The 18,236-nt window shown below is 63.4% G+C and overlaps 3 protein-coding genes across 3 annotated transcripts; all 3 read right to left on the bottom strand.

Annotated features, from left to right (window-relative positions):
- Positions 1–868: 868 nt before the first annotated feature.
- On the bottom strand, positions 869–4,501 carry CIST1 (colon, intestine and stomach enriched 1). Its single transcript, XM_072919478.1, has 4 exons — positions 3,833–4,501; positions 2,006–2,587; positions 1,074–1,219; positions 869–977 (listed from the first exon to the last, which is right to left on the bottom strand). The coding sequence occupies exons 1-4, from the start codon at positions 4,125–4,127 to the stop codon at positions 930–932; spliced, it is 1,071 nt and encodes a 356-aa protein (XP_072775579.1). The 5' UTR covers positions 4,128–4,501; the 3' UTR covers positions 869–929.
- Positions 4,502–5,427: 926 nt separating this feature from the next.
- Positions 5,428–7,026, bottom strand: JUND (JunD proto-oncogene, AP-1 transcription factor subunit). Its single transcript, XM_041721626.2, has one exon. It carries the CDS (start codon positions 6,870–6,872, stop codon positions 5,928–5,930), a length of 945 nt encoding a protein of 314 aa, XP_041577560.2. The 5' UTR covers positions 6,873–7,026; the 3' UTR covers positions 5,428–5,927.
- Positions 7,027–12,160: 5,134 nt separating this feature from the next.
- Positions 12,161–18,074, bottom strand: LSM4 (LSM4 homolog, U6 small nuclear RNA and mRNA degradation associated). The gene is given in 5 exon segments (NM_001245518.1): positions 12,161–12,649; positions 14,694–14,877; positions 17,600–17,698; positions 17,816–17,857; positions 18,056–18,074. Coding segments are annotated over 5 exon segments (417 nt in total). The 5' UTR covers positions 18,059–18,074; the 3' UTR covers positions 12,161–12,560.
- Positions 18,075–18,236: the final 162 nt, after the last annotated feature.

Raw genomic sequence — 18,236 nt, 5'->3', positions numbered from 1 at the left:
TACCGGGGACACCCCTCGCCCTCCCGGTGCCTCCCGGTGCCTCCCGGTGCCTCCCGGTGCCTCCCGGTGCCGGTCTCACCTCCGCGCCGAGGAAGGGCAGCGCTGTCCGGCTCCGTCTCATCGCCGTCCCTGCGGGGGGAGCTCCGGGAGCCGCGGCCGGGCGGGGACCCCCCTCCCGCCGCTGGGGACACCCCGGGGACACCTCGGGGACACCCCGGCCCGGGACACGCGGGCTCCTCCCCACCGGGATTTCTGGCCACCGGGTCTCGCCCGGGCTCAGCCCCTACACCTCGAGTTTCGGGACCCCCCGCCCCACTCCCGGTGCTCCCGTGGGCTGGATGGGGACAGGGACACGGCTCTGAGGCCCCCAGCCCGCAGCACCCACCGGTGCCACGTTAATGAACCACCCCGGCCACCGGCCACCACCGTCCCCGAGAACCGGGGCGCACCGGGGCGCACCGGGGCGCACGGCGATGCCCCCAGAGCCGCCAGCACCGAGCCCCCCGGGATTTTGCAGCACCGGCAGCGGCCTCATCCCAACCCCAGTCAGCACCGCCGCCCGGCACGGGGGTCCCCGCCGCCGCCAGCCCCCCGGGCCCGCCCGCAGCCCCTCACCGGTGCCCGGTCCTGGCGGCTGGCGCGGCCCCGCCGAGTGCAGCGGAGCAGAAGGAAAGCGCCGTGCGTGCCTGGCCGCTCGCTCCCTCCCATCCCACCCCGCCGCGGGGGCTGCGCGGCCCCCCCAGCCCCGGCACCTCCCCGCGCCCCCCTCCGCCGGCCCGGGGCACCCCGAAAGCGGCCGGGGCCGCCCCCGGGAACGGGGGTTTTCCCCGGGCGGGCTGCGGAGCACATGGCAGACGGGAAACCGGAGGCAGAGCAGCGGAGTCTTTATTCGGCAGCGTGGGGAGCCCGGGGGGCTGCGGCGGGGGGCGTCAGCTGGGGGTCGGGGGGGGAACGGGGCACCCCTCCATCACTTTGCTCTGGGGAAGAAGAGAAGGAGAGAGGGGTGAGCGCCTGCAGCCCCGACCTGCTGCCCCCCACAAATCCCCCCGGCCACCCCCGGGCCCCGCACGCACCATGGGCACCTCATCCAGGTGCTGGAAGCGGGGGGAGCCGCGCCGGGAGCGCCGCACCAGCAGCGCGGCCACCCCCGCCACCAGCAGGCACACGGCCAGCGAGACCAGGGCCACCGCAGCGGGGCTCAGCTCAGTGGGGTGCTGCTCTGGGGGGCGAGATGGGCACCCCGTTATTCCCCCGGCTCCCCGTTATTCCCCTGGCACCCCGTTATTCCCCCCGGCTCCCCGCCATTCCTCCTAGCATCCCATTATCCCCCCCCAGCATCCCATTATCCCCCCCAGCACCCCATTATTCCCCCCAGCACCATGCTATCCTCCCTGGCACCCCATTATTCCCCTGGCACCCCATTATCCCCCCAGCACCCCGTTATTCCCCCCCACCAGCACCCCATTATTCCCCCCAGCACCCCATTATTCCCCTGGCACCCCATTATCCCCCCAGCACCCCATTATTCCCCCCCAGTACCCCATTATTCCCCCACAGCACCCCATTATTCCCCCCGGCATCCCGTTATCCCCCCCAGCATTCCATTATTCCCCCTGGCACCATGCTATCCTCCCTGGCACCCCATTATCCTCCTGGCACCCCATTATCCCCCCCAGCACCCCATTATCCCCCCCAACACCCCGTTATCCCCCACTGAAGGTCGTGCCCAGCCTCCAAGCACCACGGAGAAAGGGGTGGCTGGAGCCTGGCTCCTGTCACCCCATCACAGACCTGGCACCCACCTCCTGTGGCACCCTGTGCCCCCTGGCAGAGACTGGAGGGGAACGGGGAGCCCTCAACACCCCCCCAAGGAGTGGGGAGCAGCCAGGGGGGCTCTGGGCACCCCTGAGCCCACCTGCGAGTGCAGCCCCAAGTGGGGGTTCCAGGGGACCCGTGCCCATCCCCAGGTGCCCCATCTGCCCAGCGCCCCCAGCCCGGCTCTCACCGGAGCTGCCAGCGGTGCTGCCGGGGGCTGCTGTCACTCTGGGGCTGCTGGGGACAGCGCTGCCACTGCTGGGGCCCACGGTGGGCACGGGGGAGCCGGGAGAGGCAGGCCCAGAGGAGGGCCTGGCTGAGGGTGGGGCTGGCGGCGGGGGGGAGTTGGGGGGACGCTCGGTGGATCTGGACACACTCGTGTGGGATGGAGTTGGTGCCGTGGTGGCGTTGGATGAGGGTGGCAAAGGTGTTGATCCCGGTGTCCCGGCTGAAGATGGAGATATGGCGGTGCTGGATGGAGATGATGGAGGCGTTGATCTCGAGGTACTGGATGGAGTTGTGGTGGTGTTGGATGGAGATTTTGTTGGTTCTGAGGTACTGGATGGAGTTGTTGTGGTGGTGGTGGTGGATGGAGATGATGGAGATGTGGTGGTGGTGGTGGTGCTGGATGGAGATGATGGAGGTGTTGTTGTGGTGGTGCTGGATGGAGATTTTGTTGTGGTGGTGTTGGATGGAGATGATGGAGGTGTTGTTGTTGTGGTGGTGTTGGATGGAGATGTTGTTGGTCCCAAGGTACTGGATGAAGTTGCTGCTGTGGACAGAGATGCATTGAGTGCTCCCAGGTCACGGCCAGACAGACTCACCCCCCCGAGTCCCCCGGCTGCTGCTCTGGCTGAACGAGGTGGAGACGGTGACACGGCTGTCCCTGAGCTGTCCCGAGACACCGCGGTGGCAGGTCCTGGCCCCAGACCGTGGAGGAGAGAGCTGCTGAGCAACCCCATGGCAGGGTCCTGGCAGGGCAGCAGCACCCGCCCCACCTCCCAGGGATCATTTCCCAGCTGGTTTTTATCCCACAGAAAACCGGGATTTCACCAGTACCAAAGCCCAGAAATCCAGAATCACAAAGAGCTCCCCGAGCTGGCACGGGCACGGCACTGCTGGGCACGAGCAGAGCAGCCTGGCAGCAGCGGGCAGTGCCAAGGCACAGGGACAGCACCGACCCAGCCCTTGTGGCACCCTCGGGGCCTGGCACGGTGGGGACTCTCCCGGGACAGAGCAGGTTGGCCGGGCAGCGCTGGCAGTGCCCCTTATCTGCGCTGGCAGTGCCCCTTATCTGCCCAAATCCTGTTTGCACAAGAGGAGGAGCAAGTCCAGGCTGGCCCCAGGGGGACACCGGGCAGAAATGCCCCGTGGCACAGCGGCACCCAGGGGCGCAGCCGGCACCCAGGGGCACAGCGTGGTGCCAGGCCCACCGGGACGGGCTGTCCCCACCCAGCTGGCACCTTTGCCAGGATGGCACGGCACCCAGCACCCAGTGTGCCAGGATGGGTGAGCTGAGGCCCCTCGGGGTGCGGGGAGGGTGCGGGGGGCCCGGGCTGGAAACGGGGGCCCACAGAGGTGCGGGATACCGGGGACACCTTTGCCCCGGGAGTGCTGGTGAGGTGCCAGGGTACCCGTGCCAGGGTACCCGTGCCAGGGTACCCGTGCCAGGGTACCCGTGCCAGGACCAGCCGGTTCGGCAGCCCCGGCGCCGCACCGCCCGGGAGGGGCAGCGTGCTCCGGTCCGGCAGCCCGGGGAGCAGCCCCCCGGTGACCCCAGCCCCGGGAGGGACACGGGACCCCCCCAGTGCCCCACCGGGCCGCCCGTGCAGACCGCGAGGCAACACGTGTCACCCCCCCGAGCTTCCCGGTGCCCCGGACGCTTCTCCCGGTACGTGGAACTGGGCAAGGAGAGGCCACAGACACACCCACCGCTGGTACCGGGAAGCACCCACCCCCCGGTGCCGCAGATCCCACGCGCCCCCGGGACCCCGTGGAACCCCCCGGTGCCCGGTACCTGCGGCAGCGAGCAGGGCAGCGGCGCAGCAGAGCAGGCGGAGCGCGCCCCGGGCCATCCCGCCCGGTGCCGGTGCCGGTGCCGCCGCCTTTATCCGCCCCGGGGGAGGCGGGGCGCCCCCTGTCGGTACCGGGCGGCACCGCAGCGCCGGGACCCCACGGGCACCGGGGGGAGCCCGCGGGCACCGGGGGCAGCCCACCCCAAAACTCCCCCCAAACCCGGCCCTGCTTCCCCCGCCCACCTCCCGCCACGGGACCGTGAGAGCCCCGGTACCGGGAGCCAGTCCTGCCGCCATCTCCGCGGACACGTGGGGACACCGGGAAGTGCGCACAAAGGGATCGGGGAATGTGGGGACTTGGGGACAAAGGGACCCGGGAAAGCGGAGACACCGGGACACAGAACACCGGGGATGTGGGGACAAAGGAACCGGGGCCACCGAGATGCGGGGACGATGGGACTGGGGACACGAGGATGCGGGGACTTGGGGACAGGGGGACACTGAGGCCCCGCACAGGTGCCCGCCCCGTCCATCTTCCCCGAGCGGAGCGGCACATCCGGGGCGCAGCTCCACCGGGCCGGGACGGCGCCGCTTCCGCGCGGCGGGGACGGCGCTTCCTCCGGCAAACCGCAGCCGGTTGGCACGGCGTGCCCGGGGAGCCACCCACGGCACGGAACCGAGCGTGGGGTCCCCGGGGAGCCACCCACGGCCCGGCCCGGCACGGAGCGTGGGATCCCCGGGGAGCCACCCACGGCACGGCACGGCACCGAGCGTGGGGTCCCCGGGGAGCCCCCCGGGCAGGGTGCCCGGGCTCCCCACGCTCTCGCACAGCCGGCTCCCCGCCAGCTCGGCCATCCTGCTGCTGGAACGGGCTGGAGCTGCCGCCAGCAGCGTCCCCAAACGCCCCGGGGACACAGGGTGGGACCCCCGGGGACACAGGGTGGGACCCCCGGGTGCTGCTCCTCCCGGGACGGGAGCACCGAGGAGGAGCCGGTGCGGTGCCGGGGAGCCCGAGGCTGTTGCCGAAGTTTGGGGGGAGCAGCGCAGGCCCGGCCTCGCTGGGTGCATGGGGGTGACCCTGGGGGTCAGGACAGGGGGGTGGTGGTGACCCGACCCCCCCCAAAAACGGAGAGCGTCTGGCAGAGCAGAGCCACAGCCAGGAGCAGCCCTGGGGTCCCCTCGCCCACCTCCTCACCCATGGGGACCCCCTCAGCCCCAGGGGAGCCCAAATATACCCATATTCCCCCCCAAGAGAGCCCAAATAACCCCACAGCCCCCGCAACATCCCAACCTTTCACTACCCCCTCCCCACAACACCCTCCACCCTCCCCAGCTCCCCCCAACACCCCCCTCCCCAGTAACCACAACCCTATGGACCCCCTGGCCCTTCACCCTCTCCAGTGACCCCCAGAAGCTCTTTGCCAGCCATGGAGGGTCCTCACCCCGCTCCCCATCGCCCCCCAAAACTCCCCAAACCCCCCGGTCGCCGTTCCCCCCCCCCCCCCACCCCAAAATGGCACCCGGCCGCGCCGCTTCCTGCCCGCGCCGCCCCTTCCCTTCCCGTCCCTGCCGGGCGCAGCAAACAGCCAGAGGCCAATTCTCCGTGTGCGGGGTTTTACTGGGACCTCACTGGAATGTGTGGGGCGCGGAGGGCCCGGGGGGGGCGGCCCGAGCCCCTCTCAGTCCGTGCGCGGCGGGGAACCCCCCCCCCCCGCCGGTCCCTCCGTGGGGAACGGGGCGTGCTCGGTGCCCACCGTCCGGAACCGGTCCCGGTCCTCCCCTCAGACCCCTCAGTCCGTGTCCGGGGAGATGGAGAGGGGGGGGCGATCATCGCTCTTCTTCCTCCCCTCGGGACCCCCCAGTCCGGGACCTGCGGTCCATGCCCGGGGCAAGGCGGGCGCTTCCCCCGGGACCCTCGGTCCATACCCGGGGCAGGGCGGGCGCTTCTCCCCCGCTCCCCTCAGTCCGTGCCCGGGACCCCTCGGTCCGTTCCCGGGGCTCGGTGAGCGCTCCCCCCCGTTCCCCTCGGTCCATGGCCGGGGCAGGGCGGGCGCTCCCCCGGCTCCGTGCCCGGGACCCCCGGGGCCGTGCCCGGGGTCAGTAGGCCGGCACCTGGTGCTGGTGCTGGGGCAGGAGCTGGCAGCCGCTGTTGACGTGGCTCAGCACCTTCTGCTTGAGCTGGGCGACCTGCTCGCGGAGCAGGCTGGCGGTGGAGGCGAGCTCCGTGTTCTGGCTCTTGAGGCTCTTCACCTTCTCCTCCAGCCGGGAGATCCGCTCCAGCTTCCTCTTGCGGCACTTGGAGGCGGCGATGCGGTTCCTCAGCCGCTTCCGTTCGGCCTTGATGCGCTCCTGCGTGTCCATGTCGATGGGGGACAGCGGGGGGCTCTCCCCGAAGCTCGGCACCTCCGGCACGATCTGCGGCTCGTCCTTTAGCGGCGGCGGCGGCGGCGGAGGCAGCCGCGGCGGCGGCGCCGCGAACGGGCCGGGGTCGGCGGCGTAGCTGACGGCCGGGTAGGTGCTGAGGTTGGCGTAGACCGGCGGCTCCGGGGCCATCCCGGCGGCGGGCAGCTCGCCCGCGCCGCCGCTTCCTCCCCCGCCGCCGCCGCCGCCCGCGCCGCCGCCGCTCCCCGCCGCGCCGCCGCCCAGCTGGTTCTGCTTGTGCAAGTCCTCCAGCGCCTTGACGAAACCCTCGGCGAACTCCTGCTCCTCGGAGGCGGCCGCTTTCGGGTAGAGGAACTGGCCGCTGGTCGGGGTGGTGGTGACCAGCCCGTTGGACTGGATGATGAGCCGCTCCAGCTCCGGCGACGCCAGCTTCAGCAGCCCCAGCTCGGCCGAGCCCAGCAGCCCCGCCGCCTCGCCGCTGGCCGCGCCGGGGGCTTTCAGCGCCGCTGCCACCTGTTCCGGTAAGGCCATCCCGAGCGCGTCCTTCTTCATCATGCTGCCGCCGGGGAAAGGCAGGAGGAGCCCGCTGCTGCCGGAGGACGGGGCGAAGCCGCTGCCGAGGCCGCTCAACACATCATCATGGTAGAAAGGTGTTTCCATCCTCCTCCCCCGCCCGGCTGCGGGGGAAACGGCGCCGGGGCGGGGGGAGGACCGGGGCGAGCGCGGGGCGGGATGGGGGGGAGGGCGGGGGAGGCGCCCGGTGCGCACCGGCCGCGGCCCCGCTGCTGCGCGCGCGCACACGGCTCTACCGCCGCCGCGCGCCCCGCGCCGCCTTAAATAGGGCGGCCCCGCCGCGGTGACCTCACCGCGCCGAGCCCCCATTGGCCGCAGATGACGTCCTCTCCCGCCCTCGTTTGCATACGGGGCGTGGCACCGCCTCCGCGGGGCGGGGAGGCCACGCCCCGTTCCCGGCCACGCCCCCGCGGCCGTCGCCGCGGCGACCGGCGGTAAACGGGACAACAGCGCGCGGGGCCCTGGGATGACGTCAGCGCGCGGGAGGGGCGGGCACGTGGCCCCCGCGGCGCTGATGGGCACAAAGGGAGGGGCGGGAACCGGGAACCGGGCACGGGACACCGGGAACCGGGCACGGGACACCGGGAACCGGGCACGGGACACCGGGAACCGGGCATGGGAACTGGGCACGGGACACCGGGAACGGGCACGGGACACCGGGCATGGGAACTGGGCACGGGACACCGGGAACCGGGCATGGGACACCGGGCATGGGAACTGGGCACGGGACACCGGGAACCGGGCACGGGCACGGGAACCGGGCATGGGAACCGGGCACGGGAACCGGGAACCGGGCACGGGGCACGGGACACGGGAACCGGGCATGGGAACCGGGCACCGGGCATGGGAACCGGGAACAGGGCACAGGGAGAGGCCACAGGGCACCGGGAACCGAGCACGGGAACTGGGTATGGGACACCGGGCACCGGGAACTGGGAACCGGGCACGGGAACGGCACTGGGCACCGGGAACGGGAACGGCAGTGGGTACGGGCACCGGGAACTGGGAACCGGGGACTGGACACGGGGCACTGAGAACTGGGTACGGGGACCGGGCACAGGACACCCTGGAACTGGGCACAGGGAACTGGAACGGGCCACAGGGCACCGGGAACCGGGCACGGGAACAGCACAGGGCACCTGGAAGTGGGCACTTGGAACCGGCCATAGGGCACCGGGAGCCAGGCACCGGGAATAGGAATGGGAACCGGGCATGGAAATTGGCTGCTGAGAACTGGGAGCGGGCACAGGAACCGGCCACCAGCGCTGGGCACCGGGCACCGGGCACTGGCACCGAGCTGGGCCCCGGCTGTACAAAGGGCACGACGCAGAAACGAATAAATAAATAAACAAACAAATAAATAAAGGAGCACACCGGGCCAGGCACCGGCACGGGGCCTCACGGGAACCCCTGGGGACAGCCGGGCCACCACCGGTGAGGTCACACCGGGACAGGACCGCCAGTCCCGCGTGTCCCCCGTGCCACCGCGTGTCCCCCGTGCCACCGCGTGTTTGTCACCGCCGGCTCCCGGTGGCACCGGGGTTTCCCCGGGGAACAGCCGCTCCCTCCGGCGCACCGGGGCCGGGCGGAGGGGTGCGGGGGGGAGTTCCACCATCACGGCACGGTCACACCGGGCGGACCCGGCACCGTGGCTCAGCCGGGGGCACGGCGGCACCGGGGAAGGAGTTAACGGCGGCGGCGGTGGCGGTGGCAGACGTCACGGCCGGCCGAGCCCGCGGGCGGCTGAGGGGGCGGATCGGCGTCAGCGCTTGGCGTCATCACCAGAGCGGGGGGAGGCAGCGCCGGTGGCCGCCGGTAACCCCCTCGACACCGGGCAGGATGCGGCCCCCGCGCCGCCGGGACACCGGGACACACACCGGGGCGGCTGACGCTGAGCCGCCGCTGATTGCGGTGTCAGTCCCCCCCACCCCGCGCTCCCCCCGGTTCTCCCGGTGCCACGAGCTGCTGGCCCGGTGTGTGCGTGCCGTGTGCTGCCCGCAGCCGGTGTGGCACGGCACGGCACGGCACGGCCCTGGCTTCAGGGGACACGGTGACAGCCAGGACAGGGCTGCGGCAGCGCTGCACACGGTGCTGGCACCGGGGAAACTGAGGCACGGCTGCCATCGACCCTCCGTGCTGCCAACAGCTGCTGTTAATTAAAACTCTAAATCAACGCGGTTTATTAGATCCCGGCTGGAGCAGAGCGGACACAGCTCCGTGTGTCCCCCGCTGTCCCCACGCAGGTGGGCGGTGGTGGCAGTGCCAGGCCCGGTGTCCCGGTGTCCCCCCGGTGTCTCCCCGGTGAAGCCGCCGCCGTCCCCGTTTCCGCTCCAAACCCCTCATTAGGGGCGCGGCCGCGGCCGGACCGGCAGGTTCAGACTTTCCATCCTGACCGAACCCGGCGGGCGAGGGACAGGGAGGTACAAAACGTCCCCTTCCCCCTGTGCCAGCCCGGCTCGGGGCACCCCATGGGCACGGGGGTACCCCATGGGCACGGGGGTACCCACATGGCAGCAACGGGGCCGAGCAGAACCAGCCTGGGCTGGTGGCACTTCCAGCCGTCCCACGGAGCAGCCAGCCGGTCCCCGGGCCTCCAGCGGGGCCAGGGATGAGCCACGAGCCACCGGCACAACCCTCCCGACCCCGGGGCTCGTCCCGCTGTGTCCCCCCATCGCTCTGCCAGCCTGCCACCCCTGCTGCTCATCCCGCGTGTCCCTTGTCCCCAAAGCAAGAACCCAACGCCTGCAGCGAGCCAGCGGCTTCATTTTCTTAATGAGCGTTTAATGAGGGGAGTGAATCAGTGACCCCTTCCGCCCGTGGGGAGGTCACGGGTGGCAGTGCCACTGTCCCCACGGTGGCGGGGTGGCCAAAGCTGCCGTTCCCGGAGGTGTGGGAGCCCGGCTCGGCCCCGCTGAGTCACGGTGTCCCGCCACTGGATTTACCCCGGAGGATTTGGGATGAGCCTCGAGCGAGGCCATGGCCACCAGAGCATCCTCACGGCTCCTGCTGTCCCCAGCAGTGCCACCAGGGCTGTCCCCTGTGTGCCACCAGCTCCACGGCACCAGTGGCTGACCCTCCAGACACGCTGGACACGAGGTGGGCACCCAGGCACCAAGCTCCCCCTGGAAAGGGGAACCAGCAGGGTTGGCACCCCGGGATTGGCACGGCAGCGCCGGGCACGCAGGGGAAGCTGCCTCTTAGTCACTGCCACAGGCAGGGAGAGAGGAACCGAGCTGGGAAAACAAGAAGTCACAGCTGCCAGTGCCTGTCCCCAAACCTGCCCCTGTCCCCGAGGAACTCCCAGGGGCCTCCAACAGTCAAAAACAAGAATTAAAAAAAAAAAAAGAAAAAAAAAAAACCAGAAATAAAGAGAGAAAGAAAACAGATTTAAAAAGGAAAAAGGAGGAGGAGGAGGAGGGTTTGACGTGTATTTTTAGTTGCTTAGCACAGCCCTGAAGTATTTCGGCAGCCACTCCCTTCGCGTCGCTGTGTGTAACTATTCCTGTGCTGCCTCCTCGGCGAGGCTCAGAAGTTCTGAGTCACCGTGGCGCGGTCAGAGACACAAACCCGGGCTGCCACCAGCTCCACTGCCACCAAAATATCCCGGGAAGGGTTTCCAGGGTGGCCTTTGCTGGGTCTTTCCGTGCCCAGGCTCTGCGCCCACCCACGCCAGCAGCCAGGCTCAGACTTTTCTTCCTCCTCTCTGCTTGTTGCTTTTATCTCGCTCCTCCCTGTTTTAATTTTTTTTTTCGTTGTTGTTTTTAGCCTGCCTGCGCTGCCACAGGGGCAGTGACAGCCCCAGATGTTCATTTTTGGGGCAGAAAAGCCCAAAGTGACAGCTGTGCCCTTCCACGGAGCCATCTGCCACCCAGCTGCCCTTTGCCGGGGGACAAAAATATTCCTGCAGAGGTGGAAAAAGGAAAAGGGGGAAGCAGGCAGGGAATGCTGCTAAAGGCCGTGGTGTAATTAAACAAATGCAGAACTTAACGAGCTCCATCGCCTGACCCCAGGAGATAAGGAGCACTTGGAGGACTCTACCCTGAGCTGGAGCCAAAGGTCCCATGGCTGCAGTCAGGATTTCTGCTGCCAGAAAAGCCCTTAAATCCCAGCAGGGCTGGAGCTGTTTCCCTTTCCAGCAGGGAAGCCACAGCACACGGAGCCTCTGTGGCTGGAGGGATCCGAAGGGAGGGAGCAGGTCGGGAAGGGAAAGTCTGACACAGCCTGGGCTTTGTTAAAATGCCACAGGAGTTTTCCAGGAGGGAGGACACATCACCCCATCCCCTGGAATTGGCTCCCTGGGAGAAGCGTGGGGTGAGCAGCCCCACGGAGAACACGAGGCTGGTGCTGGAAGTGGAATGTTCAGGGGTTTATCCCCGATTCCAGGGCTCGGGAAGGGCTCCGGGTCGGACAGGGCCCAGCAGCATCACAGACACACAGAGGGAGGCGGCTGGAAGAGGCTGGAGATTTATTCTCACTCACCACTGCGCCCAGTTCTATAAACATTAAAAAAATAAGTCTATAAAAGCATGTTCTTCACTCCATTTCAGTGCAGTGGCGATGGCAGAGGCTCCAATATGAGAACCAGTTGTACAAACCCCAAACCTGCTCAAAACAAGCCACAATATCAGTTTTCCCCTCAAAATGCAGCTGTTTCATCCGTCCCAGGGGGGGTTGAGGCACACCCAGAGCTGTTCATTCCCCCCGTGTGCTCAACTGGGATCAGCCAGGATATTCCGAGGGTGTATTTTGCTCGTGGGATGGAAGACTGGAGTAACCTGACCTGGGAATTCCCAGGAGTTCTCTGAACCTACACAGGGACACGTTCACACGCTGGCCTGAGTCCCCAAGGGAAGATAATTGGTGGTTGGGAAGGAAGTGACAGGTACAGCCAGTGAGGTCAATCACCAGGTGCTGGGAGAAATTAGGTTGAGAAATATCATCAGAGTTCAGGACTCGGTGTCACAGCAGAAGGGAGAGAGTTTTCAAAGCAGGGGGGGGAAATAAATCTGTGTAAATCAACTCAGGTTGCTGTTCAAAAAAAAAAGATTTCAAAATCCCCCACGAGGAATAAGGGGTGCACCAGCCTCATGCAAAAAAAAAAATTAAAAAAAAAAAAACAGAAAAAAAACCCTGTTCCTTTGAAGGAAACTTCTAATCTGAAGTCAAATTAGCAATGAACTAATTGGGAAATGCTCATTTGTCACAAAGCTCTCTTGGGAACAAGCCTTGAAGGCCAATGTTCATCCCTCCCTTAAGCCACTGGAGAAACAGAACTCACTGGCCAGGAGAAGAAAAGCAATAGCTTAAAAGTTTGTTGGTTTAAAAAAAAACCCCCAAACCTTTAGGACTATTCATGTACAGACACAACATCCTCAAGTTCAGTGTTTTTAAACCAAAACGCATTTGTTACAAACAAAACAAGTTTCCCAAGTTTCAAGTATTAAAAAAAAAAAAAAAATCCAAGCAATCCAGAAAGTGTTTGCCTTCATTCTGGTACCTCCAAACAGGAAAATATTTTAAATTAAACCTGGTAAACCTGGAAAAGTCACTCTCAGGAGAAGGCAGACCCTCGGTCCTTAACCATGAACGAATTTTTAAAAAGTATTTCCAATGATTTACTGACTAGAAGGAGTGAAAACTCCACCAGATTAAAGCGTGAGGGGCTTCCAAAGGAAGATGATTTTGGGCTCTGACTCTGATGGAAGAGGGGGAAAAGGGAACGTTTTTGGGCACGTGGCAACCCTGAGGTGACAAAACCCGAACTGTCCCTGGCCCTCACTGCTTGGCTGATTGCCTGCCTGGCTTTTTTTCCTGCTGGCCTCTTCCACTGCCCGGAATTCCTCGGCCACGGCCACCAAAAACACCTGTGGGGCAGAAAGGAACAGGAATCAGCATCCCCGTGAGCCAGCAACGCCTTACAGCTTCAGTTAACTCATGTTTTACCCAAAAACCTGCTTATTTTTGAGTCTTAGAAGCAGAAATGTGACTTTTTGACTTCTCCTTTCCCAGTCCCAGACCTTTATTTAGGAGGTGCATAAACTCATCCCCCCCATCAGCAGCAAGTTCAGCAGGATCTCCCTGGCGTGTCTGTCTCGTGATTAATGTTAATCTCGTGGTAAAATGAAGTTTCTTCCAAAAAAATGGAACCGGGGAAGCCACAAATTTAAAATCCAGGTGGGAACGTGGCCCCTGAGAGCTGTGAGGGCAACCCAAAAAGCGGACAGAGCAATCCCTGGTTCTGGGCACAGGACAGCAGGGTTTTTTTGGGGAGGCTGCAGTGAGATGAGCATCCCAAAACCCCAAAATCCACAGGAGCTGCTGAGCCCAGCCCTCAGATTTACCCCCAAAATTCCATCCTAGGGACAAAGGGATGTGGATCCACCCTGCTTCCCAAAAGGCAGAGCCCAGAGGAGACCCAACCCAAGCACCAGGCACAGGAGCTTCTCTAGAGGAGGAGACGTGCCCCAACCAGAGGCAAAACACAAATTATTCCCAACCCTGCAGTGCTTGGGATGCTCCTCCTGGAGCAAAGGCTGGGGACTTCTGAGTTTGGCAAGCAAGAAGTCAAAGGAGGAGGATTAGGAGTGTCAGGAACAATAATCCTTTCAACTGTGAGCACAATTACAGTTTCCCTCCTGCCCGTTGGCCTCCCAACAAAATTGTCCTGCCTTTTTTTTTTTTTTTTCCCTTTCCCTCCTCCCTTCTTGTCTCGGTAATGAGAGCCAAACCTTTGAGCTAATTAGCAAATGCCAAAGCTTCCCTTGAAAATATTCCATCAGCAAACTGAGGCTGCACATGGGAACAAGCAGGAGCTCCACCTTGGAGCTCCCCACGAGGTGGGCATTGCCACAGCGGGGAAAACAGCGTGGCTTTGCTGTTTATCCCCCAAAAAAATCCTAAAAAACAGCCCTGCCGAGGCAAAGGCGAGGAGGGGAACAAAAATAAAGGGAAAAGGAAAGGTCAGTTCTGCCTGCTGGGAGTTTCCAGGGGATCTGGGGAGAAGGAGCTGCTGGGAATGGCCCCAGGTCCATCCCAGCTGTCCTGCCAGGATTCCTGGCACGGCCAGAGCTCAGGCAGCTCTCCAGGGAGGCTCCACAAATCCCTGTCCCCTAAAATTTAACTCGGGATTTTTCTGACTGCAGGGGAAGCCCGGGCCAAGAGCAGCCCCGGGGCTGTGGGGTGACCACAAATCCCAAAAATGTGGCATTAGGGGAGAGCAGAGAAACAGCTCCCAGGCTCCCAGCGGGGTAATTTGGGGGAAAAAGGAGCAGCATGTCCCCCAGCTGAAGTGCCCTGGGATCACCTAACCCCACGGAATGGGAAGGGCTGTTTTGGTGACCTATTTCTTCTGAAGTGGCAACCTCCCCTTTATCAGAAACATGAATTATTCATGTTTCAGGAGCAGCTCAAACCCTCACATAGTTTTGTCTTTTTTTTTTTTTTTTTTTAAATATAAATACATTAACAAATCAGGAAACCCAAAGCCCCATTTTGAAGGGGGAGAAGACGATTTTTTTTCTCTCACTGCCATGGGCAAAGCCTGGTTTATTTTCATTATTTTCACCCAGAACTGCCTTTTGTTTTCCCCTTGGGCCTTGCTAAGCTACAGCTCTGCAGGGCCACGCTCCTAAACGAGCCGGGAGGAGCTGAAATAGTCAAGTTCAGACTCTCTTAAGCTCCTGCCCAACCCCAGGAACGAGGGAGGCCCATCCCTGTCACGAATCCTCCCTGTTCCTTGGCACTCGCCCGACTGGATCCTGCTCAGGAACTGCCCCAGCTTCTCCCAGACACAGCCCTGCCTTTAAAACAGAGCAGCAGGAGCTGCTCCTTGCACAAGAGGGGAATTTTTAAAGGCAGGGATCCCATCCCTCCCTCTCCAAGCAGGGGGAAAAAAAATAAGATTTTTACCTCGTCCAGCTCCTCCAACCCCACGGCCCTTCTGCTGCTTCTGCTGCTGCATCCCACCACGGCCTCTGCCCTTGGACACCACCTCCTCCTTCACCATGTCGATGATTTCGTCGGGGATCCGCAGGTATTTGATGGTGCTGCCACGGATGTAGCACTCTGGCATCCTCCAGAACTTGTCCCCGTCCTGTTGGGGAGCCACACGTGAGGGCACAAATAAAACCTGCTGCTTTTGGGTCACTTTTAGGGATTTTGAAATTGTCCCTGTCCTGTTGGGGAGCCACACGTGAAGCCACAAATAAAACCTGCTGCTTTTGGGTCACTTTGAGGGATTTTGAGCATTTCTGGAGAGGGCAAGAGCTCCAGCAGTCTTTGCTGGGAGCATTATCTGTAACCAGCTGTGAAAAATGGGGGGGTTCAACTCCCCAAAACACAGAGCCCCACAATCAACTTTTAGTTTCAATTTGTCCCACAGCTCCCTCAAACACTGGCAGAAAATGTCAGAAGAAGAGGGGGAGGAAACAAGGCCTTTCTTCCCTTCCCACACGAGAAGGGAATTGAAAGTGGGACAAGAGACACGAGTTAAAAATGGTGGTGAACAACCAATTCTGGTAAAAAAACAAAAAAAAAAATGCAGCTGTGGCCAGGATTCTTGTCCAGCTGGGAGCCACCCCACTCCTTCTCTCCTCTGGGGTGTGGAAGGAGCAGCGAGGCAGCTCTGGAGCCAGCTGGCTGTGGGATGTGAGCAGCTGAGGGGAATAAGGAGCTCGCACTTTATACATTTATTAAAAAAAAATTTAAAAAATTAAAACCTCCAGGTGTCTAGTTTCAGAGCAGCCACCTCCCTGAGCTGCTTTTCAGGCAGTTTCAGGATTTTCCTGGGGGTACCACGGGCTTCCCTAGGACTCATCCCAGCGAGTGGCTGTGGGAATGAGAAGCCAGAGCTGAACAACAACTGCCTGGCCATGATGTAAGTGGGAGGAGGGACTGGGAGCCGGCTCCAGCAGGGCCTGGCTGCAGCTGGGATGGCTCCAGCCCAGCCATCCTCGTGTGCAGGAGGCGCCTGCAGCATCCCAGGAGAGGAGGAGAAACCAGCACGCCCCGTTCCTGCTCTCCGGGGACGCCTTCCCCACGCCCCACCAGTTATTTGGGGCAGCTCTGCCTGCACGGGCAAGCCCAGGAGAAGGCAGAGGAGCAGCAATTCCCTCCCCAGGAGACACCCGGCAAACCCCACCCTGCCTGGGATGCGCCTGGCTGGGGATGCAGGAAGGGATGGAGCTGCAGGCGCTTCCTCGTTCCGGCTGTCCCGGGTAAACAAGCGGCTCCCGGCTCGTTGTCCCGTGCCATCTAGTGGCCAGTGCCACCAGTGCCACCAGTCCGAGGCACAGATTCCATCCTCACCCGGCGTGGTTTTGGTGGTTTTGGTGTTTTTGGAGGCCGCTCTGCTGCGTGCCGGCTCATGGAATCGTGGAATGGTGGAATGGTTTGGGTTGGGACTAAAAGATCATCCCAATTCCACACCTCCCACCAGCTCAGGTGGCTCCAAGCCCTGTCCAGCCTGGCTGGGGCAGCCACAGCTGCCCTGGGAATTTCATCCCAAACCCCCAGCACCTTCACAGGGAGGAGTTTCCTTCCCAAAATCCCACCTAACGCTGCCTTCCCTCCATCCTGTCACTCCATCCCTTGTCCAAAGTTTCTCTACGTGGTTTTGTCAGCCCCTTCAGGCCCCAATTAGGTGACCCCAAAGCTTCTCCTCTCCAGGCTGGACAACCCCAGTTCTCCCAGCCTTTTCCCACAGGAGAGCTGCTCCATCCCTCTGATCTCCTTGGACTCGCTCCAACACCCCCACGTCCTTCTGGGTGATCCCTCCCAGTAAAACCTGGGCTGCTGCTCTTCCCAGGCAGAGCACTGAGCCTTTGGAAGCAAATTTCCAAGGAAAAGGAATCATCACCTGTGTCCTGGGCACGGGAAAGGCTTTGCTGTCACCTCCTCTGAGCCTCCCTCCCACTAAATTCAACTGTGGTTCCTTGCCCTGCCATGACCCAGCCTCAAATTCCAAAATTCCACCCCAAAATTCCCTGCCAACCCCACTCAGGGTGTCTCCTCTGCCACACTGATGTGCCCCAGCCACACCACTCCAAACTCCTGTCGTGGAGACAACGGGAACCACAACCAGGGGGTTTGCAGGGGGAATTTGGGAAGAACAAGGATCTGGCACTCCAGGGCTGGGAAAGCACAACAACAGCTGGATTTCCATCCATCTGTGCTTCCCACAGGGACGAGACCAGACACTTCTGATGGAGGTCAAAGCCCAAAACACAGATCCCAATCTCCTGGAGCAACTCTGGCCAAGGGCAAAGGTCCCAGACAGCCTCAGTGGGGTGAACTCGGTTGGATGTGGAGAGGGGAGGGAATCAAAGAGACTGGAGGGAATCAAAGAGATTGGAGGGAATCAAAGAGATTGGAGGGAATCAAAGAGATTGGAGGGAATCAAAGAGTTTGTGGTGTTTGAGGCTGCCTGGGACAGGTAAAGGCTCTGATTTTTGGGAAACCTGGATCAGCGTCACAGCACGTGAACCCCCCACTCCTCACCCAGGGGAAGAGGGACCCCAGCCCCTCATCCTGTGATGTGCAGTCACCCACACACATACATGAGGCTGCTCCTTCATGATGGGCGTTATCAATAATTAAATGGACATTATCAATAATGACATTAAATCTGCATTTCAGGCAGGGCTCACGTCTCCATAGGAGCGGTGTGAACAACAGCAGAGCCAGCCTGGCTGCAGGGACAGGGCTGGGGAGCCTCTGGGGACAGATTCTGGGGTGACAGTCCTGTCTGCTCCCGGGTGTTCCCCGCGGACACCGCCGTGGGTGACCCCTGCCCGGTACCGGTGCTCCAGCCTTACCCGTGATGTGCAGATGACCTCCCGCAGGTTGATGTTCATCCAGTTGTCGCAGCTCACCAGGTGCCCGTTGTACGTCTCCCCGTTCTTCAGCTCCACCAGCTGCGGGAGAACAGCAGTCACGGGGCGCCGGCCCAGCGCCGGTACCGGGCCGTGCCCGGTGTCACCCGCACGGCACCGGCGAGGGGAGCGGGGCTGGGCCGCGCGGCCGGTACTCACCATGGGGTGGTTCTGCGCCGTCTTCAGTAAGGACAGGGGCAGCTACGAGGAGAAGAGAGGAGAAAGGCCTTAGGCACCGACCGACAACGGGACACCGGCCGGGGCACCGACCGAGCACCAAGCGGGGCACCGGGCACGCCATCGCTGGCGGGGGAGAAGAGACGAGCCAGTCCCACCCCTCCCCTCCAGCCTCCTCCCGAGCCCGGTTCCCGGTTCCCCGCTCCCGGTGCCGCCGCTCACCATCGTGCCGGACCGGGAGCCGCCGCCGCGCCGGGCGCTGCCGCTCAAACCGCCCCCGGCTCCGCGCGGGACCAATCAGAGCGCGGCGCGGTCCCGCCGCAGCCAATCAGAGCGCGGCGCGGTCCCGCCGCAGCCAATCAGAGCGCGGATCACGGCCCGGCCGCGCCGCGCCGCTCGGTCC

Source organism: Taeniopygia guttata, chromosome 28, assembly GCF_048771995.1.
Source record: "Taeniopygia guttata chromosome 28, bTaeGut7.mat, whole genome shotgun sequence".
Classification (NCBI taxonomy): domain Eukaryota; kingdom Metazoa; phylum Chordata; class Aves; order Passeriformes; family Estrildidae; genus Taeniopygia; species Taeniopygia guttata.
Note: the sequence above shows the minus strand (reverse complement) of the source record. Positions and strands in the feature narration are given on the sequence as shown.